Source organism: Berghia stephanieae, chromosome 3, assembly GCF_034508935.2.
Source record: "Berghia stephanieae isolate SIO BIC M18660-M18661 chromosome 3, UCSD_Bste_1.3, whole genome shotgun sequence".
Lineage (NCBI taxonomy): Eukaryota > Metazoa > Mollusca > Gastropoda > Nudibranchia > Aeolidiidae > Berghia > Berghia stephanieae.
In genome coordinates, this window is record NC_088362.1 from 43,012,353 (window position 1) to 43,037,350 (window position 24,998).

The following is a 24,998-nucleotide window of genomic DNA, read 5'->3' on the forward strand; positions in this document are numbered from 1 at the left end:
TTACATTTGTACTATTTTGTTAGATTGCTTGTTTTTTTGTTTCAGCGGTCTCTCATATAACCTCAATTGTGTTGGAAGAGACCTAAAGCAACAAACAAACAAACAAACAAACATTGGTCTGTTGTATTGTGGGGAAGTGTTCGATTGGGCCACTGATTGGCCTACATTCCCAACAAAATGGAAACCATCTGATTTTCTATTTGTAGATCGGGAACTATCCTTCAGAGCCATTGGAACATTGGGCCCATGGAGTTTATCCCAGTTTCAATAGCGTGAAACGGTCAATAGTAATTGCTGGCTACTCTTGGATAGGACACTAGTCTTTCGCAAAGTACTTTCTGCCAGAAACCTCGGGATCTATACTCCAATACGTGCTTACCAACACAGTCACCTTGCCTTCCACTTCCAGTGAAAAGCATAGTTTACTTAAATAATTTGTCACAATGGCACATAAAATTACAGGTTTACACAGTACAACACCAAGTGTTATAAAATCGTATCTTCATGTATCAAAAGTTAGTAATGGATATGACATTCAGAATCTGGAGTACAAATTATTTGGAATTGCCAGGATGACTTAAAAAAGCTTACAGTGCAATCCATTGATAATGACATCGCCCGGGACCGCAAAATTATGTCGTTATCCAAGGATGTCGTTATTCTGAGCTTTTCAAGATGGCGAGAAAAGCGGGTGTTGTGAGACTGTGAATACATAACAGCGCAATGCGCGGGGCAGTGCCTGAGAGAAGACGCGTCCCAACCACGTTAGAATGTGTATTTCTCCTGTTTATTAAGGGTATACCTGTTACGCTCTCACTCTCCAATGTGTATTGTCATTGTTTTGGTCGTAAACAGTGCTCAGACGTCATTTCACGAAACTAAGAATAAAGCAAGAATTGTACCAAGTGCCATTATGATAATACAGCACAATAACACAGATGCACACATCTAAAGTTTTGATTTAAAATCCATGCAATACTGATGATCAGTTTTGAATACGTACCGAATTTTTTATGTAAGTGCATCAACATTTACAAGCACTTAAAATTGAGCTTTATATAGCGCAATATCCACTAACTGTGCTCAAAGCGCTTTACAATGGGTCCCTGGTCAACAGCAACATTTAGCATGTAGGACGGGACATGACGCCTGTTAGGCGATATTACAATTTTTTGGACAAAGACAACGCTGTTAACGACCAGCTACTCATTTTACACCTGAGTACGGTGAGAGAATGTGAGTAAAGAGCCTTTTCCAAGGACTCAACTATGCACCGAGCGCGAGGCTCGAACCCAGGACCTTCCGATCCGAAAGCGAGTGTCATACCACATAGCCGCATATATATATATATATATATATATATATATATATATATATATATATATATATATATATATATATATATTTTTTTTTTTTTTTTTTTTTTGTTTTTTGTTTTTTTTTTTGTTTTTTAAATATATATGTATATCGTGGGCTGAGGATTAAATGGTTTCTATCGCGTGAAACGGAAATAGCAATTTTTGCTACCCATTGGATAAGATGCTTGTATTGCAGAGGACATGCCATCAGATCTAACAGACTCCGTAGTCATATCACTTCTGGGTAAACAGACGAGGTGGGGGGGGGGGGGTATGCCTGCTTACAATAGGTACTACAATAGACGTCATTTTTGTGGGGGAAAAAAGCAAAACAACATTCAACTTCATATATTTTGCGTCACGAGTCGAGAAGTGTTGTCGGATTTGTTTACACCTCATTGTAGTCTAGTTTGTAACAGCGCACAACTTCATGGAATACCAACTTGATGGTCAAAACCTGGAACATGTAAAGACAGCAAAATACCTTGGCATTGAGTTTGCTAAAAACCTCAAATGGAACGACCACATAGGTCACCTGGCTTCAAAGGCAAATCAAACAAGCGCTAACATCACCCGCAATTTAAAAAGATGCCCAATCTCAACTCAAACCCTTGCTTTTAAAACTATTGTTAGACCAATTTTGGAGTATGGCAGCTCAATTTGGGATCCATATACAAAGAAAAACATCGACACCTTAGAAAACATCCAAAGAAAAACAGCAAGACGCATCACAAACATATTCGATCCTTTCTCAGGTGCGTCTGAAATAACACAACGGATTGGCCATGAACTTGAACCTATGGAAAAGAGCAGAAAGATAGATAAACTTAAATTGTTCCACAAGATCTACTACAAAAATTCGTGCCTTAACTTCCAAACGACATCAAAGATATCGGCACAAGAACTACGAGGAGACACATAGCAAGAGTAACCATCCCAACATCAAAAACAGACGCCCACCTGTAATGTATTCGTTTTTCCCTTCCTCCACTGCTCGACTATGGAATGACCTCCCAGCTGAAGTGGCTGAAAACGGTTGCCAACATGCCTTCACGCGATTGCTAGAGTTCACAACGTGAAAACACATTAATATCATATTAAAGTCTGTACCATCATAACCCATTTTTTTCCCGTTTTTTATTGACCTGTAATTTTTTGGGATGACTTTCTAGCCTTGGTTTTTATATAACGACTTGCTGTTTTATCAATTTATCCAGGTAATTTTTTTCATATCTGGTTTTTTTCTCTCGATGCTTTTTTCTTGCTAAATAAAACAAAAAACAAGGGACGAATTCATACACACAATCTCCACTCACGGTGGCCATGTTGTTGCTATGACAAAATGATGTTTGACCTCGTTATAACAGAGTTGTAGATTTCTACCGTCGAAAGTGTGATGTCGCTTTTAAAACAATTGCATAGTAATACCCACTGCTTGTAGTTTATAAATATGTAGTCAAAATACACACAATGATTCGTCCCAATGTGTTAGAAAATTGAAAAACAAATGCTATTGTTTTCTTTATTTGTAATAGTTAAAATAATGAGATTGGAGAAATAATAGGCTTCGAAGTGCCACTTCGTTTTCTAAATTATTCAATTCTTTATCTAATGCTTTCATAATAGACTATGTATAGGAACAATAAGAGTTACTAGTGGCTAATGAAGCAGTATATGTGTAGAAGTAGAAGTTAAATAATCACTCTTTATGCCATTAAAACTGGATCAAAATGGGATAAAAGGTTGACGTGTGTTTGTTTGTTTTTGATCTTCAATCGGGAAGAGATGTAAATTTTGTAAATTTAAGACGAGAAAAGGAGCAAATTAAGAGATCAATGTTATTTTAAAATGTTTGTTTTTCACCTTTAGTTTTGGTGAGATTTGCAATACCTCAGTTTGCACAATTCTCGCCTCTCAAGCAAAGGGGGTTAATCAAAATAATTGGGTGGCTAGGTCTTTGTCTTTAGGGTGTGTGGTGGAAAGTACTTTATTTCAGACCAGCATCCTATCTAAAGGATAGCAGATAGTTCATTCAGTAACACAGAAATCAGGATATAGTCATGCGTCAGACATTAAGGCGCTAAAAGACTTTGGGATTGTAGGGGGTTGAGAACACACCTGCTGGGCACAAGCGCATGATCCCGTATAAGAAGGAAGTACTCTAATGCCAACGGATATATCGGTAACCCTAACAACACGCAAAGAGACGATTTACAGTTGAAAAAGTCATCCTCCTTGAAAGGAATAATAAATTTTGCTGTGCCCTTTCGGTTAAGGATCCCAGAGAGGATCAGGGCAAAACCAAGCCATTTAATTCCCAGACAAGTCAAAGTAGCTTGGAAGTGAAAATAGGCGTGGGTGACGTAAAGACATGATGTCTTGGGATTATAATATTGATATGTATTGTATTGGACAATACTAACATTCGGTGGCCTATGATCACTTCAAGGCTCCAATTTTGGCAAATATAAAAGCTGACATGATTTCATGGTTTCAACTAGGCAGCAATACATATTCTGACCATTTATTATGAAAGAACGAGCTATACCCCTTAGTAAAAAAAGAAATGAACCAGAAACAGTTTTCAAAGCAAACTGTCTAATCAGGAGTTTTGACACGAGGTTGCGCGACTTCCCTCATATCACTGTGAGCGCTATCCAGTCGAGGCATGGCCGACTAGAGTACTGTGAGTACTATAGTTACGTCATGAGTCGAGGTCATTGGGCCTAACGGAAAGATTGAGGAGGAACACCGAATTTACTCTCACCGACGAGTCAATAAATTATATAACAAGGGAAGACTGGCTAAAAGGCATGCTCCAACCTTCGCAAACTGGAGGAAAATTACATTTCATTGGATAGAGTGATGCTCGGAATTTTTCCGTAGTTTCATTTCTCCTTTTTTTTTATCATCCTCGTCCTCAGAATGTGATGATTGATGTGTCCAGTATTTCTTTGTTGTTGTTGTTGTTGTTGTTGTTGTTGTTGTTGTTGTTGTTACTGAATACATGTACATGATATTTGTGGAAACACTGTATCATTAATTGATGAATTTCTATTTTTGACTAGTCTACATTAAATTTATATAATCCTCTTGGCATAAACAGAAGCTCGATATTTCTCAAAATTTTGCAATCAAAATAATGTTGGAAGTGCGTAATGTTCACTTTTGTTTGTATTCATCAGTAATGTGTATTGATAGTTATAAAATGTAGATGTCTGATAGTTAAAAATTGCCATTCGTTGTATCATGTTCAAATCTGGATGTATACCGTTTAAGTTTCAATTAACCGAACATTGCATTTTAAAGATTTCTTCAAAATGGATAAGCGTAAAATTCATAATTTTGATAATGTAACACTATTAAGAGTAAAAAAAAAATGAGTTCCGATCCTTACCTGTTATCAAGTTTAATAATAAGCAAAATCCTTTCCTATTGTTTTAAAATTCATTGAAAAATTCTTCTTAAATAAAACAAATTTTTGCAGCTGTGGATTGAGGGACAGCTAAGAAAAAAGAAAAACATGCGCCACTTATTAAATATCTGACTTTAGTCAGAAGCTGCTGCCCTGTGTGGAGTCGAGACAACGCCCGCTGTCTTGTAAAAATAAATAGGTAAATAAATAAATAAATAAATGGATTACAAGACTGAAGAATCGGTACTGCGAACATAAACAGGCAAGAGAAGAAAAAAAAAAATTAGTTGACCCCGACGTGATTTGAACACGCAACCTTCTGATCTGGAGTCAGACGCGCTACCGTTGCGCCACAGGGCCCGCTGATGATGGGAAGAGAATGTAAATATATATACTATTAATAATCCTCTCTTTCGCATCCAATGCTTGACATTTTATCCCTTTGATTATTGTTGCTTTTACTTTCAAATTTGAATTTAAGTCTAAGTAGTGTGTAACTCAACCATCATCTTTGTGACTCGCTTCTTTAAAGTGCGAAGATAAATTATCCTTAGCTTGACATGCAATGGCAGCCTCCATAATGTTTAACTTCCGTTGCCGAGTATTGTAAAGTGTAAAGTTTCACTATCGTGTCCAATACGCTGCCTTTTTCTCTACTCCAATTCCAATGTTCACATTTATGTTCTTTCTTTAGCAACATAATAATATTTGTTCATTCAGTAACCTCACAATGGAATCTATCTTAGAACAACAGCGTCGATGCCATGAGGAGAGGGAACGCGTGATGGAAGCAATGACAAGTGAGATGTTGCTGCAAAAGAAAACGGTTTGTTATTGTTTTCATGATGTTGGGTTGGAGTTGTTGAGTTTTATTTTATTTTTAAAATTTTTATTAGCTTTGGTCAAAAAAAAAAAGAAGATTCAAATCGGTTTGAAATATATATCAACACGATCATCATTAGGGATCCTTCAGAATTTTTCTTAATTCAGATTATTTCAATTTAGAAGAAAGAGAGAAAAAAAAAAGACTTAGTCTTAGAGTTAGAGAGCCAACAAAATTTTATCAACCCATCTTATATTTATATCAAATACTTAATAGTCTAGATTTTAGTCTTCAGCATAACATCGTGCGTATAGGCCCAGACACTTTATACTTTATGTAACAAGAAATGAGTAGGAGAGTGCCAAGAAGACAGCAGAGATTAAAAACTTCGCGACGGCGATGGGAGCTCGAACCCGCGACCTTACAACTCAACTACTGGCTGGTACGACAACTCCGCCTGGCCGGGGAGATCGTGACTCTACCGTATGAGCTATCCACGACCTCAAAAAAGTCGCTTCAAACCTTATTCTTATTATTATTAGAGCCTTCTCTCCCCGACTACTTTCTGATACGGAAACACTCCATTTGCTGTTTGCAACGGAAGAGGTTATTTTCACTACAAATACAAACGCGAGGCTTCGTTTAACGCTATAGCATCCGCCAGCCGCATTTCACGCAACAACACACAAAACTATATGTGACCTAGCCTCATTGAGAGAATTTATTGAGTATCACTACTCATTAAAATGGCTGGCTAAAAGTAATAACAAAGAGCTGAGTGATGTCAGGCTCGTTCCACATATATTGTAGATGAATTCAGAAAGAGTATTTCTGAAAATGGTTCTGAACCACCTTACAGTTTCAACAGTAGGCCTTCAGGAAAAAAAATTCAGAAGTTTTGTTCTGTAAATAGCCACTGTGGCTATATAACGAACACAGATATCACTAAAAGTAAAAGCGCTTCGTTGGAGTGTGGCGGTCTTTGTGAATTTCTTCTTGATTGAAACCTGAAGCTAAGTTGATATTTTAATTTTAAGCATATTGTTTTGTTACTGTTGCATGTGTTTTGTTTTTTTTAATTATGTTGCATTGATTTTTCCTGTTTTGACTTCAAGATTATGTTGGAATTCTCAGTTCTCATTCATTCTTTAACCATGCTTGTAACTTGTAGTTGTAGTTGATAACTCTAGTCCAGTAACTGTAACTGTAACCGCCTGATAGGCTCAGGCTCAATGTAAGGTGAAACAAACTCATTTTTTAAAACTTTATTTTTGGCCCTATGTTATATTGTTTGGTCACCATGGAGTGGTTCATTTTTGTACCATTTTAAAAGACAAAATTAGCTTTCTAATTCTAATAGTTATTATATAATTATAATGGCAATGGTGTATTTCATTCTTGATTCCTGATTGTATTTCTCAGAAAGTAAAGTAAATTTTGTGAATGAAGTATAAATTTATAATGTTTAAATTATAAGATATGTATAAGTTAGCCATAAGTCCTAAGTTATAGTTATAGGTACAAGGTACAACAATAAATGGGAGACCTTATAAGCTACTACATCCCAAGTCTTCTTCCGATGTTCTAGAGGGGGTTTGGGATGGGGGGGGGGGGGCGTCACTTTAAAAAAAAAGTCTCCCCCCTCCCAAACCCCCTTCTAGAGGTTCTAGTGTAGGGGGTTTGGGAGGGGGAGACTTAAAAAAAAAAGTTTCCCCCCTCCCAAACCCCCTACTAGAACAAGAATACTTGGGATGTAGTAGCTTATGGAAGGTCTCCCCAATAAATGTTAAAATTATGGATGTATTGCATCCTAATTATTCTTGGTACATTACATCGTCCTCAATAATAGTAGACAAAAAGAGAAAAATATGTGTGGGCCAATTCCACTGCAAATCCTTAAATTTCCTGATCACCACGAGATGCTGATTTTGAGGCAGCAATGAGATCCCAGATTCTCTCTGTGAATTTGATTGAAATTTTCAACATTAAGTTATCAACAATTCTAGAACTAGAACCGTTTGTCGTAGATAGATAAATAAGGTATCAAATTTAATGTTTTTTCATGTCCCACCCATCTGACTGGGCCAAATTCAGATGTTTGCATTTCCTCATCCATCAACCCATTAATGGTGATGTCCAAATCCAAATCAGCACCTTTGATCAGATTCAAAGTGATGTTTTTCATTGAGATATTGGCATCTGCCATGATTTTGTAGGCAGCCTCCATTTATATACCCCATATTAAGGCTGGTGGTTGTCATTTTCCTCAGATTTATCGCACCAACTGTTGTTGTCCATTTCTACATTGGAGTCATTGTCAGCCACAAATTCGGGTATAAAATTAAGAAGTACCAGATTTTGAGGATAGTTAATGTCTGGTACTTCAGTCATCTTGTTGCTTTGATCGAGAGGTAGATGTAAGGAAGCAAGGCTATACATCTTTTGTATATACACACGTTAACTCTTTCTATACCGAGTTAAAAATCAGGTTCTGACCGCTATAAATTCATAGCCTGCCCTCAAAATTATGGTGACATTTCTATTTCCATAAGTATGACGTATAAACTGTACTTAATTATGGAGTATTATATACCATTGGAAAGGTAATTGAATAACCTTTGTAATGAGCGTAAAATAATTTGCGTAAAAAAAGGGGGATAAGCGTGGGTTGACAGTTTTATAAAAATTCAAAGGGGGATAAAACCTTTTTTTTTTTCCAGAATCTCAACTTTCAGGTTCAACACAAAAGAAAATTTCTCGAATATGACCTATCAACTGACCGAAATAGAATGCTTATTCAATAACAAGTTTATACATGCCAGAATCAAATTTCTAGCACTTCTACAAAAAAAGCTATATCCACTCAATTTTGTAGAAGTTATGAAATCATATGCCAGTGAAATCAAAAGAATACCAAGATTGGATATAAATGATTATTTTACAGATAAAAATAAAGAGTTATTCAGATGAATTAAAATAAGGGTATGTAAATACTGTAAAGCTTTGTCAAAATCAAGAGTTCCTAGTTTAGATGTGTTGAACAAAATGTAGTAATAGTAAGTGATAAACATTTTTTTGTTACACTATCTTACCTTGTTTGATTACAGCTAAATCCAATCTTTTTGATGTTTGTCTTGTAATAATCCAGTAATAATCCAAATTGTTTGAATGTGAAGCTTTTGAGGCCATGAATACAATAAACTACATGGATATTATAACTACAATTTTCTTTTTGAGACAGAGAACCCCCCCCCCCCCCCCCCACCAAAAAAACCCCCAAAAAAATGATGTCCTGACATAAATGGCTATTTACATATATGCAAATTGTTGTAATATTTTTACTTTTGTGTATGGTAGTCATAGAAGCAGCTCTTTGCACATAGATGGGGCTTCAGTGTGCGTCCTGTACAATAATAGCGACTCCGCTTTTTTATCCCATTCTTTCGACAAAGTACACATTCTCTGTCCAGTCCCGAAAAGTAAACTAAATGTTTATTCCCCTTCATTCTTTCAACATCATTGTTATGATACCGTCGACCAGAGTTTGATGACATAGTGGATATCTGTAAAGGGGTGATGGCAGATGCAGCTGATGTCAACTCTGATATAAGATCATCCTTGAAATTTCGAAAAGGAATTGGTTTTCTCATATCAGTCTGGTTTAAAATGAAGAGAATGTGTGCATTCACTTGGGATACTTCCCAGATCCAATGGAAGAGTTTGCGCCACCAACGCCTTGTCTTTCGGTTGTGAGTGCTGTAATACGAAAGCATTTGCGCAACCATTCATGTTGTAGTTGTAGTTGTCGATAATTTGGGGCTTTATCACAAGGCTTTCTTCTTCCTTCTCAACTGACTGGACTTGACCTTTTGTTGACACAACACAACACGCCTTTTAAAATTTTTTTTGTCTTTCCATTGGACGCGATATAAATCCTTTTCTTCATGATAAAACCATTTCTCTTCCATGTTTTGTAATTTTGAAGATTTTATTTCATTCGGAAATTCTCTTCTGTTCGTGTTTAGTGTGCCCGTGTAGTTGTGTCTGTGTTCGCGTAAAAAGTTTATGAGTGGCATGGATGTATAAAGTCTGTCTGCAAAAATGTGGTATCCGGATCTAACAATGGGTGTCAGGAGTGTGGAAAAAGCTTCTACTGCTTGCTGTGAGTCTGCATCTATGTGTGGATTGTATGACGTGTCTGCGCCGAAGTATGTTAGGATGTTGAAAACGTAGCCAGTAGCGGAGTCACATAGTCCAAATGTTTTGATGTGGTGTTTTTTGGGCTTAGATTTATTGTACTGTTTGTGTTTGAACCTGCCCTTGAAACCTATCACCATTTTGTCAATAAAGACATTTTCAAATGGTTAAAATGCATCTTGAGACTTCAGTACAAAAGAGTTTATGAAGGGTTTGATTTTTGCCTTACCCTGCGAATCAGGCTCGCAAACATGTAGCATAGAATGGTACAAGAGCTGAAATTGATTCCGACTAAACATTTGCGAATACCAGGGTGTGTACCTATGATGCTTTGTTGACCAGTAATCAGTAATAAAAGGCCTTGGATCCAAGCCCATACTGATCAGCACTGCCAAAAATTTATAAAATTCATATCTCCCAATAGGTGACCAAGCAGCAAAGTATTTACTGCTTAGGTTATTTGTTTTCCTTATATCAGCATAAATATTTACTTGATGGATTAGATCATCAATGATGTACACACTGAAATATTGTTGTAATATTGCCGTGTTTTGGACTATTAAAATTGGCATTTTACTAAGTTTCCAAATATAGAATTCCATTCATGAACCTGATTGTCTTCAGTTCAGTACTACAAAGCTTGATGTACCCCGATTCCTCGTTGCTGTCTTTGTTGCAAAGTTGTCACATGATCGCTGCCTGTATAATTACTGCGATCCCCTGTATTGTTCCCATCCTCATCTGTCAACCCAGAGATAGTTTTGTCAAAACTCAAAACAGCACCTTTGGTTGAATTGAAAGTGATGTTTGTCATTGATATGTTGGCATCCACTATAATTTTGTAGACAGCCTCCATATATGCCCCACATTATGTGGGGCTGGTGGTTGTCATTTTCCTCAGATTTATCGCTCCAACTGTTGTTGTCCATTTCTTCATCGGAGTGAGTCATCGCCAGCCACAAATTAGGCTATAAAATTATTTCCACTCTCCGTAAGAAGTATCAAAATTTGAGGATCGTTAATGTCTGGTACTTCAGTCATCTTTCTGCTTCGATCGAAAGTTGGTTGTAAGGAAGCAAGGCTATACATCTTTTGTTTATACACACATTAATGTAACTCGCATACAAACACACACATACAGTATAGAGATTTTCTATAAACACACACACATTGTTAGCATGCTTTCTTTGCGTTCTTTGTTTTGAAATGAAACAGATGGTCGGACCATCAGATCAGCTAAGTTTCCAAGTATAGCATTCCATTCATGAACCTGATTGTCTTCAGTTCAGTACTACAAAGCTTGATGTACCCCGATTCCTCGTTGCTGTCTTTGTTGCAAAGTTGTCACATGATCGCTGCCTGTATAATTACTGCGATCCCCTGTATTGTTCCCTTCCTCATCTGTCAACCCAGAGATAGCATACCAATCAAGAAACTGGGAAGATATAGAAACAACGCTTAGCAAAGACACCACGGCCATGAAAAGGTATTTTGACAGGTGGTATTTAAAAATGAATACGACAAAAACAGTTGCAACTGCATTTCATCTTAACAACAGGGAATCAAAACGAAAACTGATGATCAAGATTGATGACACAACACTACCATCTGATCAAACTCCAAAATACCTCGGAGTGACACTGGATAGACGGCTGACCTATAGAACCCATCTTGAGGGTACAGCAAGACAGATAGGGAAACGAAATTGTCTACTCAGAAAACTGGCAGGAACAACATGGGGAGCATCGCAAACTCTTCTCAGAACATCAACCCTGGCCCTTTGCTACAGTGTGGCAGAATATTGTGCTCCTGTTTGGACGAGAAGTGCCCGTACAAACCTTGTTGATGCGAAACTAAGAGACTCGATGCGAATAGTAACTGGAAGCCTGAAATCAACTCCAACACAATGGCTGCCAGTCATGAGCGCTATAGCACCACCCCATTTGAGGAGAGAGGATGCAACATAGAAATGGATATCCAGAGCTGAAGAAGATAGTGGAACTCTTCTTCAAACCATATACAAAACTGCCCCCCCCCCCCCCCCCCAACATCAAGACTAAAATCTCGTTCACCTTTCTACCTATCAAAGAAAGAAAATTACAACATGCAAGAAGCCTGGTGCGAGGAATGGAAAAGGAATAAACCAACAGGAGGGGAACTAATTGAAGATCCCTGTAACAGTCTCCCAGGTCTACAGGATCAACCAAGAAAATACTGGGTAGCTGCAAATAGACTACGGTCAAAACATACAAGAACAACTGCCAACATGCACAAATGGGGGCTCCCAGAATCACCGACATGCCCAAAGTGCAACCAAGCACCACAAGATGCAAACCACCTCGTACTAGATTGCCCAGAGACAAAACTTGAAGGGGGATAAAACAGCACCTTCGGTTCAATTGAAAGTGATGTTTGTCATTGATATATTGGCATCCGCTATAATTTTGTCGACAGCCTCCATATATGCCCCACATTATGTGGGGCTGGTGGTTGTCATTTTCCTCAGATTTATCGCTCCAACTGTTGTTGTCCATTTCTTCATCAGAGTGAGTCACCGCCAGCCACAAATTAGGCTATAAAATTATTTCCACTCTTCGTAAGAAGTATCAAAATTTGAGGATCGTTAATGTCTGGTACTTCATTCATCTTTCTGCTTCGATCGAAGGGTGGTTGTAAGGAAGCAAGGCTATACATGTTTTGTTTACGCACACATTAATGTAACTCGCGTACAAACACACACATACAATAAAGAGATTTTCTATAAACACTCACGCGTTGTTGACATGCTTTCTTTGCGTTCTTTGTTTGAAATGTAACAGATGGTCGGACCATCAGTCAGCCTTTGTTCTCATGCAAATCTATGTGGTAGGGCTGTTTGTCGACTTCGTTTCTGGCTTGAAAGGTCACAAAATTTTCCTCAACATGGTGAAGGAGAAAGCTAGCCTATTAAAAATTTTACTAAGTTTCCAAGTATAGCATTCCATTCATGAACCTGATTGTCTTCAGTTCAGTACTCCAAAGTTTGATGTACCCCGATTCCTCGTTGCTGTCTTTGTTGCAAAGTTCTCACATGATCGCTGCCTGTATAATTACTGCGATCCCCTGTATTGTTCCCTTCCTCATCTGTCAACCCAGAGATAGTTTTGTCAAAACTCAAAACAGCACCTTTGGTTGAATTGAAAGTGATGTTTGTCATTGATATATTGGCATCCACTATAATTTTGTAGACTGCCTCCATATATGCCCCACATTATGTGGGGCTGGTGGTTGTCATTTTCCTCAGATTTATCGCTCCAACTGTTGTTGTCCATTTCTTCATCGGAGTGAGTCACCGCCAGCCACAAATTAGGCTATAAAATTATTTCCACTCTCCGTAAGAATTATCAAAATTTGAGGATCGTTAATGTCTGGTACTTCAGTCATCTTTCTGCATCGATCGAAGGGTGGTTGTAAGGAAGCAAGGCTATACATGTTTTGTTTATACACACATTAATGTAACTCGTGTACAAACACACACATACAATAAAGAGATTTTCTATAAACACACACACGTTAACATGCTTACATGCTTTCTTTGCATTCTTTGTTTGAAATGAAACAGATGGTCGGACCATCAGATCAGCCTTTGTTCTCGTGCAAATCTATGTGGTAGGGCTGTTTGTCGACTTCGTTTCTGGCTTGAAAGGTCACAAAATTTTCCTCAACATGGTGAAGGAGAAAGCTGACCTATCAAATATTTTACTAAGTTTCCAAGTATAGCATTCCATTCATGAACCTGATTGTCTTCAGTTCAGTACTCCAAAGTTTGATGTACCCCGATTCCTCGTTGCTGTCTTTGTTGCAAAGTTCTCACTTGATCGCTGCCTGTATAATTACTGCGATCCCCTGTATTGTTCCCTTCCTCATCTGTCAACCCAGAGATAGTTTTGTCAAAACTCAGAACAGCACCTTTGGTGGAATTGAAAGTGATGTTTGTCATTGATATATTGGCATCCGCTATAATTTTGTAGACAGCCTCCATATATGCCCCACATTATGTGGGGCTGGTGGTTGTCATTTTCCTCAGATTTATCGCTCCAACTGTTGTTGTCCATTTCTTCATCGGAGTGAGTCATCGCCAGCCACAAATTAGGCTATAAAATTATTTCCACTCTCCGTAAGAAGTATCAAAATTTGACGATCGTTAATGTCTGGTACTTCAGTCATCTTTCTGCATCGATCGAAGGGTGGTTGTAAGGAAGCAAGGCTATACATCTTTTGTTTATACACACATTAATGTAACTCGCGTACAAACACACACATACAATGAAGAGATTTTCTATAAACACACACGCGTTAACATGCTTTCTTTGCGTTCTTTGTTTGAAATGAAACAGATGGTCGGACCATCAGATCAGCCTTTGTTCTCATGCAAATCTATGTGGTAGGGCTGTTTGTCAACTTCGTTTCTGGCTTGAAAGGTCACAAAATTTTCCTCAACATGGTGAAGGAGAAAGCTAACCTATTAAATATTTTACTAAGTTTCCAAGTATAGCATTCAATTCATGAACCTGATTGTCTTCAGTTCAGTACTCCAAAGTTTGATGTACCCCGATTCCTCGTTGCTGTCTTTGTTGCAAAGTTCTCACATGGTCGCTGCCTGTATAATTACTGCGATCCCCTGTATTGTTCCCTTCCTCATCTGTCAACCCAGAGATAGTTTTGTCAAAACTCAAAACAGCACCTTTGGTTGAATTGAAAGTGATGTTTGTCATTGATATATTGGCATCCACTATAATTTTGTAGACTGCCTCCATATATGCCCCACATTATGTGGGGCTGGTGGTTGTCATTTTCCTCAGATTTATCGCTCCAACTGTTGTTGTCCATTTCTTCATCGGAGTGAGTCACCGCCAGCCACAAATTAGGCTATAAAATTATTTCCACTCTCCGTAAGAATTATCAAAATTTGAGGATTGTTAATGTCTGGTATTACAACAGTACACGTTTTGATCAGCTATGGCCCCTCAGGGCCGATAAACGATTGATAAAAGACAGAAACGGGCACTTAAATGACCTAAATAGTGTCGAAAGCGCCGTTAAACACCTAAAAACATAAACAAACATAATGTCTGGTACTTCAGTCATCTTTCTGCATCGATCGAAGGGTGGTTGTAAGGAAGCAAGGCTATACATCTTTTGTTTATACACACATTAATGTAACTCGCGTACAAACACACACATACAATGAAGAGATTTTCTATAAACACACACGTTGTTAACATGCTTTCTTTGCGTTCTTTGTTTGAAATGTAACAGATGGTCGGACCATCAGTCAGCCTTTGTTCTCGTGCAAATCTATGTGGTAGGGCTGTTTGTCGACTTCGTTTCTGGCTTGAAAGGTCACAAAATTTTCCTCAGCATGGTGAAGGAGAAAGCTAACCTATTAAATATTTTACTAAGTTTCCAAGTATAGCATTCCATTCATGAACCTGATTGTCTTCAGTTCAATACTCCAAAGTTTGATGTACCCCGATTCCTCGTTGCTGTCTTTGTTGCAAAGTTCTCACATGATCGCTGCCTGTATAATTACTGCGATCCCCTGTATTGTTCCCTTCCTCATCTGTCAACCCAGAGATAGTTTGTCAAAACTCAAAACAGCACCTTTGGTGGAATTGAAAGTGATGTTTGTCATTGATATATTGGCATCCGCTATAATTTTGTAGACAGCCTCCATATATGCCCCACATTATGTGGGGCTGGTGGTTGTCATTTTCCTCAGATTTATCGCTCCAACTGTTGTTGTCCATTTCTTCATCGGAGTGAGTCATCGCCAGCCACAAATTAGGCTATAAAATTATTTCCACTCTCCGTAAGAAGTATCAAAATTTGAGGATCTTTAATGTCTGGTACTTCGGTCATCTTTCTGCTTCGATCGAAGGGTGGTTGTAAGGAAGCAAGGCTATACATGTTTTGTTTAGACACACATTAATGTAACTTGCGTACAAACACACACATACAATGAAGAGATTTTCTATAAACACACACACTTTGTTAACATGCTTTCTTTGCGTTCTTTGTTTGAAATGAAACAGATGGTCGGACCATCAGATCAGCCTTTGTTCTCGTGCAAATCTATGTGGTAGGGCTGTTTGTCAACTTCGTTTCTGGCTTGAAAGGTCACAAAATTTTCCTCAACATGGTGAAGGAGAAAGCTAACCTATTAAATATTTTACTAAGTTTCCAAGTATAGCATTCCATTCATGCACCTGATTGTCTTCAGTTCAGTACTCCAAAGTTTGATGTACCCTGATTCCTCGTTGCTGTCTTTGTTGCAAAGTTCTCACATGATCGCTGCCTGTATAACTACTGCGATCCCCTGTATTGTTCCCTTCCTCATCTGTCAACCCAGAGATAGTTTTGTCAAAACTCAAAACAGCACCTTTGGTTGAATTGAAAGTGATGTTTGTCATTGATATATTGGCATCCACTATAATTTTATAGTCTGCCTCCATATATGCCACACATTATGTGGGGCTGGTGGTTGTCATTTTCCTCAGATTTATCGCTCCAACTGTTGTTGTCCATTTCTTCATCAGAGTGAGTCACCGCCAGCCACAAATTAGGCTATGAAATTATTTCCACTCTCCGTAAGAATTATCAAAATTTGAGGATCGTTAATGTCTGGTACTTCAGTCATCTTTCTGCATCGATCGAAGGGTGGTTGTAAGGAAGCAAGGCTTACATCTTTTGTTTATACACACATTAATGTAACTCGCGTACAAACACACACAATACAATGAAGAGATTTTCTATAAACACACACGTTGTTAACATGCTTTCTTTGCGTTCTTTGTTTGAAATGTAACAGATGGTCGGACCATCAGTCAGCCTTTGTTCTCGTGCAAATCTATGTGGTAGGGCTGTTTGTCGACTTCGTTTCTGGCTTGAAAGGTCACAAAATTTTCCTCAGCATGGTGAAGGAGAAAGCTAACCTATTAAATATTTTACTAAGTTTCCAAGTATAGCATTCCATTCATGAACCTGATTGTCTTCAGTTCAATACTCCAAAGTTTGATGTACCCCGATTCCTCGTTGCTGTCTTTGTTGCAAAGTTCTCACATGATCGCTGCCTGTATAATTACTGCGATCCCCTGTATTGTTCCCTTCCTCATCTGTCAACCCAGAGATAGTTTTGTCAAAACTCAAAACAGAACCTTTGGTGGAATTGAAAGTGATGTTTGTCATTGATATATTGGCATCCGCTATAATTTTGTAGACAGCCTCCATATATGCCCCACATTATGTGGGGCTGGTGGTTGTCATTTTCCTCAGATTTATCGCTCCAACTGTTGTTGTCCATTTCTTCATCGGAGTGAGTCATCGCCAGCCACAAATTAGGCTATAAAATTATTTCCACTCTCCGTAAGAAGTATCAAAATTTGAGGATCTTTAATGTCTGGTACTTCGGTCATCTTTCTGCTTCGATCGAAGGGTGGTTGTAAGGAAGCAAGGCTATACATGTTTTGTTTAGACACACATTAATGTAACTTGCGTACAAACACACACATACAATGAAGAGATTTTCTATAAACACACACACTTTGTTAACATGCTTTCTTTGCGTTCTTTGTTTGAAATGAAACAGATGGTCGGACCATCAGATCAGCCTTTGTTCTCGTGCAAATCTATGTGGTAGGGCTGTTTGTCAACTTCGTTTCTGGCTTGAAAGGTCACAAAATTTTCCTCAACATGGTGAAGGAGAAAGCTAACCTATTAAATATTTTACTAAGTTTCCAAGTATAGCATTCCATTCATGCACCTGATTGTCTTCAGTTCAGTACTCCAAAGTTTGATGTACCCTGATTCCTCGTTGCTGTCTTTGTTGCAAAGTTCTCACATGATCGCTGCCTGTATAACTACTGCGATCCCCTGTATTGTTCCCTTCCTCATCTGTCAACCCAGAGATAGTTTTGTCAAAACTCAAAACAGCACCTTTGGTTGAATTGAAAGTGATGTTTGTCATTGATATATTGGCATCCACTATAATTTTATAGACTGCCTCCATATATGCCCCACATTATGTGGGGCTGGTGGTTGTCATTTTCCTCAGATTTATCGCTCCAACTGTTGTTGTCCATTTCTTCATCAGAGTGAGTCACCGCCAGCCACAAATTAGGCTATGAAATTATTTCCACTCTCCGTAAGAATTATCAAAATTTGAGGATCGTTAATGTCTGGTACTTCAGTCATCTTTCTGCATCGATCGAAGGGTGGTTGTAAGGAAGCAAGGCTATACATCTTTTGTTTATACACACATTAATGTAACTCGCGTACAAACACACACATACAATGAAGAGATTTTCTATAAACACACACGTGTTAACATGCTTTCTTTGCGTTCTTTGTTTGAAATGAAACAGATGGTCGGACCATCAGATCAGCCTTTGTTCTCGTGCAAATCTATGTGGAGGGGCTGTTTGTCGACTTCGTTTCTGGCTTGAAAGGTCACAAAATTTTCCTCAACATGGTGAAGGAGAAAGCTAACCTGTTAAATATTTTACTAAGTTTCCAAGTATAGCATTCCATTCATGAACCTGATTGTTTTCAGTTCAGTACTCCAAAGTTTGATGTACCCCGATTCCTCGTTGCTATCTTTGTTGCAAAGTTCTCACTTGATCGCTGCCTGTATAATTACTGCGATCCCCTGTATTGTTCCCTTCCTCATCTGTCAACCCAGAGATAGTTTTGTCAAAACTCAGAACAGCACCTTTGGTGGAATTGAAAGTGATGTTTGTCATTGATATATTGGCATCCACTATAATTTTGTAGACAACCTCCATATATGCCCCACGCTATGTGGGGCTGGTGATTGTCATTTTCCTCAGCTTGATGTACCCCAATTCCTCGTTGCTGTCTTTGATTCAAAGCAGCTTGAATTGAAGGATGCCAAAATCCTGGGCTTGGTTAGAGTTGGCCGTTTAGTTGTCAGATGATGTGTAATGTTCTTTTCCTCATCCGTCAACCAAGAGATGATTTTTCCAAATTCAAAGCGACACCATTGTTCAAGTTTGAATTGATGTTTGTCATTGAGATATTTGCATCCGCGATTATTTGGTAGACAGCCTCCATATATATCCCGCATTAAGGCTGGTCATTGTCATTTCCCTCCTTTTTATCACTCGAGCTGTTGATATTCTGCATTTCTACATATGAGTCATCGTCAAGAACAAACTTGGTTCTAAAATTATTTCCATTTTCCATAAGATGTCTTAAAAAGACAACCATGGACTATGTATTAGCAGTAGCAATTTTATTTTTATTCTTTATACTAAGGAAATTAGACCAAGACATATTACTCCTCAATTCACCAAAATAGTCTATGTTTTTTTCCATCAAACAAGTGGAGGATTTCGGTGAATTCAATGTTCTTGATACTTCAAATCAAATTCGGTTCAGCTTTCATCTGTTTCATAGCTAGGATTGCACAAATTCTAGATGAGTTAATCTTATTTGTTTTTGAAAGGAAGAGGAAGATATTTTTACTATACTCATTCATTACCTAGGAATTTGCACCCACTGCCGGAAAATCTAACTTAAGGGAGATAATTGATTATAGACTGTAACTGCTGACAATGACTATTAGCAAGGGAAGTGACTGTAGTTTTTGTAGTCACTGACTACATGTATGTATAATACTAATGTAGATTAACAATTCTCTAAGTTGCATTCCTGACTTATTAAATATTTTTCTTTTAAACTCCACAGCCAAGGGAACAGATAAATTCTGATCACAGATTAAAGTCTCTTCATGATGTAAGTCATTTTTGTTTGTGAATAAAAGTTTTGTCAAAAAGGTCCGCAACGTAAAACTCATAATTTCACTTTCTTTTTGTCTTAACAATTTTCATAAAGATTTCCCTTTAACTATTCAAAGTTGAATTTAATTATCAGACTTAGAAATTTGCAAGTGTTTTGAAATCCTATTTTTGTCCATAGGCATAGGAATTTGTGTATGGCGCACAATTTTCCATAAGATTGGGTTCAAGGCACTTTACATGGTTGAGTGAATAAAAAGTATATACAGGCATTGGTTTTAATTTTAGTTTTTGTTCTGGGGTAAAAATCAACCATTTTTGTTCCACCTATGGAATTACAATGTTTATGCAATCGCAAATGGTTTAAATCATGATTGTCCAAAGTCAATGACAGTTACCACCCTTGCTGCTCCCATTTGTTTCAGGACTGAACCTAACTTAATCAGTACATAATAGAAGTAGGATTCTTATAATTGAGTATATAGTTATCGCTTTAATTTTATATTTACCAATTCTTCCTCAACTTCCTTCACCAAGTTATTTGTTAATTCCTAGCCTTATTATTTTCTCCAGCATTCTTTATCTGCTCTGACATTGAACTTATGCCTATACATTTCAATTCTTTCCCATTGTTGTTTGTGGCCAACGGAAAAATTCAACCGTTGAACTTTCATCCAAAAATAAAAGTGCAGTGTTATCAGCAATTCCTAGCAATATTCTTGAACCAGGGAGCAAGGACAGTTGTGTATTCTGTGAGGTGTGCCAAACCAAGTCAGTTGGGAAGTCATGTGGTATCAACTAATTCAGAAGCATGCTGAAGGACCACAGCTCTTAGAAAACATAGACAAACTACAATCTGAGAAGAAAATAGTGGCATTCAATAGATTCATATTTACAACAGGAGATTTTTTTCCCCAAAAGCCCCCAGTGAATCAATGTCCGGTTTTGAGATGGATGTCATGAGTGCTGAAATGAAAACGGTAGATCTGGCTGTAGAACTTCATCCCCTCTCCGCCCACTCCCGCCCCCTTTAAATTTCCCACCCCATTTGTTGTTGTTAAGCATTGCAAGCAAATTGTTAGGTTTACCTCTTGAACCATTATAACCATATTATGCTCTTGATGTTAGACATTTTATTGATTTTTTAAAGAAATTAATATTGGCCTACTGTTCCTAAATTTGAGTTTTTATTTGCAAAATGTTCCTGAAATTTGAAGTTGAGGATAGGCATGCCTGCATATAATTCATAAACTATATTAAGAAGCAAGCTATTCTATTGAATATTTATTAGGAAGGGGGAGGGGGGGGGGGGGTAGGGTATATCAAGTTGTACAGAAAAAAATGTCTTAAGCAAACATCATGTCATCTGTTAACATGGCATTTCCCTCAGTCTTTGACTTTGAGGCAATCAATTCCAAATGGTTGTTCAAAAATGAGAAAAGGATCTTGACAAAACGGGAGGGTTCATTTGTGCTGTAAGGCTTAGTTCTTAGGGACTGAATATTTATGTAGAATATCTGTAAGGTAAGGAGGGGGATATATTTTATAGACATTGATATTCTAGGAAGCGTACATATTATTTTTTCCTGCTGTTAGTTGGCAACCACTGTAATTTAGTACTAAAGGGTGAAACATTACAATATTCATACAAAACTAGTCTAGCAACACTATTTGAGCAACCTCCTAATTGCTTGTCATTACAGTAGCAAATCAACAGAGTGTTGTATATATTTATATTTGTTGTATATGAAATGCTTTCTTCACACATTTCAACATAGATTACTTTAGAATTGAGAATCAGCCATTTGTAGATGCATTTGATTTACGGATTAATTTTTATAGATGATTCCTTGAATTCTTAACCTTTTTTTTTTTTCTTTCTTTTCTCTCAGCGATTTATTGAAACGACAACAGAATTGTCAGATTTGTATGAAGACAAAGATGGGTAAGTTTTTAAATATTCAGTTAAGAAAAAATGCACAAACTCTTCCTTTTTAAGTACTAATTTAGGAATCTTTAGTATGTCTTATTGTGAAAAAGAAAAACCACTTGTAATTATTTAATTTGTCCTACTATAATTATTTGTTGGACAATATTTTTTATTGATGAACACATTTCCCAAAAGGAGATGCAAGTCAAATTCAAAGGCTGGTGATGTTGGTTTATTTTGTTAGAATTTTCAGTTGATTATAGTAAGATCTAATTAAATGTGTTTTGTTTTTCAGGGTCAGGAAAGAAGAAATCCAGACTCTTGCGGGCCCTAATGAATATGCAGAATTCAGGAGGCGTTTGAATGCTATTGAAAAATTTTACAACAAACATCCAAATGAGGTAGGTGGTTTATTATTACTCAGGCCTGAAATGAAATGAGCCATAGTGTCACCTGTCCACACCTGAACCTAATAGTCTCCTTTTATTTTTCATTTTTAAAATTGATCCTTACAATTCTTTCTTTTTGATTGTGTCAAAATTATCCATTATAATATCTGTGATTTTGTCCCTAGAATCGAGTATGTGTATCTGTAGAAGCCAAAATAATTTCTTTTTGTTAGTGTTATGCCCAAGAGACATAGTGAAGACATAGGAGGTTGTCAAGAATTGATCCCTTTGGGGTGTTGATTGATCAAGACATGACATGACAAGTTCTGAGTTTGAGAGTTGAGATTTGTCCTTTCTTTGAAAGCTATTTATGGTATTTTCCAAGAAAATGGTTATTGGTATTGTCAAGTTTTGATGTGATCCCCTTTAATTATTTTAAAATGTTGCATTTGTTATGTTTTAACTTTTATTAAATAATATTGGGGAGGGGGGGGGGGGGTCTTGATAGTTCAGGTAGAGCACTCTTTTCACACGAAGGGACTAAGATCGACCCCAGGTAAATTTGAGATTTTTCTCTGACCCTTTGTCCATCCAGCAGTAATTGGGTAGTTGGGACTGTTAGATCTGGTGGAAAGTTTTTTGTGAAAAAGAGTAGCAAGCAATTGCTATTGTCCATTTCAGTCTATAGAAACTGGGATAAACTCCGGCTCCATTGACCTAATGCCCAATGGCTCTGAAGGACTGCTTTTATCAGATTTTTTTATCTATGAACTCTGTACACAGCAATGTCCACATAATTAAAAAAAAAACAAAAAACAATTGTTGCTAACAATAATAGATTTACTTAGTGCCCAAATCAAGAAGTATTTTAGGGTTCTTTGCCATTTAAAAATAGAATGCTATCACTTTACATATGCCCAATAATAATTCAAATTTCTAAATCTGCAATCAAGAGCATATTTTATTACATTTATAAAAAATCTATTTACAAAAGATTTTAACAATCGTTGTGGGTTTCTTTTTCTGTTTAGAGTTAATGTTGGTTTCACTTGTGTAGATGAGAATTAAGTGTTCCATAGGCTGAGTGCCAAGAGATAAATAAATCTAAAAGTGTCCCTGGAAAATCAAACCTAGTTCTTACATTCCTAACAGTTGTCCAACAGGTCTCTTTGTAGATATTACTTTTGTTTTTTTGTTTTTAATTTCTATGAATGTCCTTATCACATTGTCATATTAAACCAATTTTGAAAAGTGTTGTCATATTAAACTAATTTTGAAAAGTGTTGTTTTTTTTTTGTTTTTTTTTTTGTTTTTTTTTTGTTTTTTTGGGGACAAACTGTTGAATCTTAAATTGTTCAAGGGATATTTATAGCATAGACGTTTCTAAATTTTTTTCTTTTAATTTTGATTTCTTGTTTTTTGTTTTGATTTCTTTTTATCTTTTATTTCTTTGCACTGTAGGTTAGCATTCCAATGTCTATAGAGTTTGATGAAATGGCAAAACAAAGAGAGAATCCACCTGATGAAATGCAGAGTAAGTCATCTTATCTCAAAAAAAAAAAAAAAAAAAGAAGTGTTAAAAAGCTAAATCTGAACAGCTGTAAATATCTTGCATTAAATCAACTTTTTAATGTCAATTTTTAAAAGTTTTGGTTGTAAATTTATCTATGTCTCTTTTGATAGCTGTGAAATCTCCCCAAAATCAGAAGCAGTTTGTTTGTCAAAGATCTTTGGAAGACAAAGTTATCTAATGGCTGTCTAATCCTGTTTGTATTTTTTCTAAGATTTATAGTGGCGATATAAGAATGGACTGACAGCTGGCTAAGATTTGGGGTGATTTCCACCTTACCCCCTCTCATATTGTTGACGCTGCCTATACCAGTCTCTCCTTTAAAAAGTACCAGTAGTTCAAGGAGCAATTTCTTACACTCAAACAGATTTATATTCAATGAAGAATGACCAACAGTCAATAGAAATTTTATCATCTTATTTTATATACTCGGTGATTTATTATTTTTTTTCAATTGGTCAACATTTAATGCTTTGAGAGCCTGTTTAACCTATGTACGAATTTGTTGGCAGCTAAAGTTAAAAGAATTACTCATGTCAAGATATGTGCTATGATTTTATCAATGTTATTTTTCAATGTTCTCAAATTCAGCTTACACAGTGCACCCTTTTCTCTCACCAGATATGGTTGATTTTACAGATGAGGAAGGCTATGGAAAATATCTCGATTTGCACTCTTGTTATGAGCAATATCTCAATCTTAAGGGTGTTGAGGTTAGTTTCATGAAAGATTTTTGCCAGAACCAAGTTAAAGTTGAAATGAAGATCAGGATGTCCATCTGTAGCATAGAAATATTTTCAATGGCAGCCAGTTAAGCCTGTGGACTAATTTTTTTCTTTGCTATGTTCATGGGATTTGTGGGCACTGCTGTTTATTTCTTCATAAAATCGGATCACTTAGTTATACTGCTGGAACCCAGCAAGTGACTGACAACAGCAGCTGCATGCTGTAAAATTGGCTACCTGGACGGGGATTCCCCTTTTTTAGGGTTAAGACACAAAGTATTGCATTTTTGTGATGTAATATAACACCATATCTAGATGACCACTTACATTACAATAATATTAACTTATGGAACAGAGAGTACTACTTTCACTTGTTATGTTGGTTCTTTTTTTGTTTTATTGTGATTATTCTGATAGGTTTTATAAGCAATTTAAAATCCCTACTATTTTAAAATATTTTTGTTGTTTTGCGGACAATAAAAAATTAAAATCTTTAAAATCAGACGTTGGATTCCGAAACTAATTAATGCTTTGTCCAGTCTTAATATTTTTACACAAAGTAAAACATTCATTTTCTGATTCAACACATTTTAACTACGTTTTTAATGGTCATAAATGTAATGGGCTGGACATCAGGTATGTTCTCTTCATTTGTATTTTGTATTGTATTTAAAAGATATGGAGATAAGTGGATTAAACAATTTAACACACTCCTGAAGAACATATAAAGCAATATATTGTGTGTGTAGGTTTTACTTCACTATTACAAATAGAAACAAAACCATCGTCATTAC

The 24,998-nt window shown here is 36.8% G+C and overlaps 1 protein-coding gene and 1 non-coding gene across 2 annotated transcripts in view; one reads left to right on the plus strand and one right to left on the minus strand.

Annotated features, from left to right (window-relative positions):
- Positions 1-5,061: 5,061 nt before the first annotated feature.
- Positions 5,062-5,133, minus strand: Trnaw-cca (transfer RNA tryptophan (anticodon CCA)). Its single transcript has one exon. It is a non-coding gene; the product is annotated as a tRNA-Trp (tRNA).
- Positions 5,134-5,316: 183 nt separating this feature from the next.
- LOC144967794 (splicing factor 3A subunit 3-like) overlaps positions 5,317-24,998 on the plus strand; it is a 31,372-nt gene continuing 11,690 nt past the window's right edge. Inside the window, exons 1-6 of the mRNA XM_078905442.1 lie at positions 5,317-5,599; positions 19,541-19,588; positions 21,483-21,535; positions 21,816-21,921; positions 23,371-23,443; positions 24,101-24,192. Of these exons, the coding sequence (XP_078761568.1) occupies positions 5,504-5,599; positions 19,541-19,588; positions 21,483-21,535; positions 21,816-21,921; positions 23,371-23,443; positions 24,101-24,192 (468 nt within the window). The 5' untranslated portion in view covers positions 5,317-5,503. The remainder of the gene's footprint in view (positions 5,600-19,540; positions 19,589-21,482; positions 21,536-21,815; positions 21,922-23,370; positions 23,444-24,100; positions 24,193-24,998) is intronic.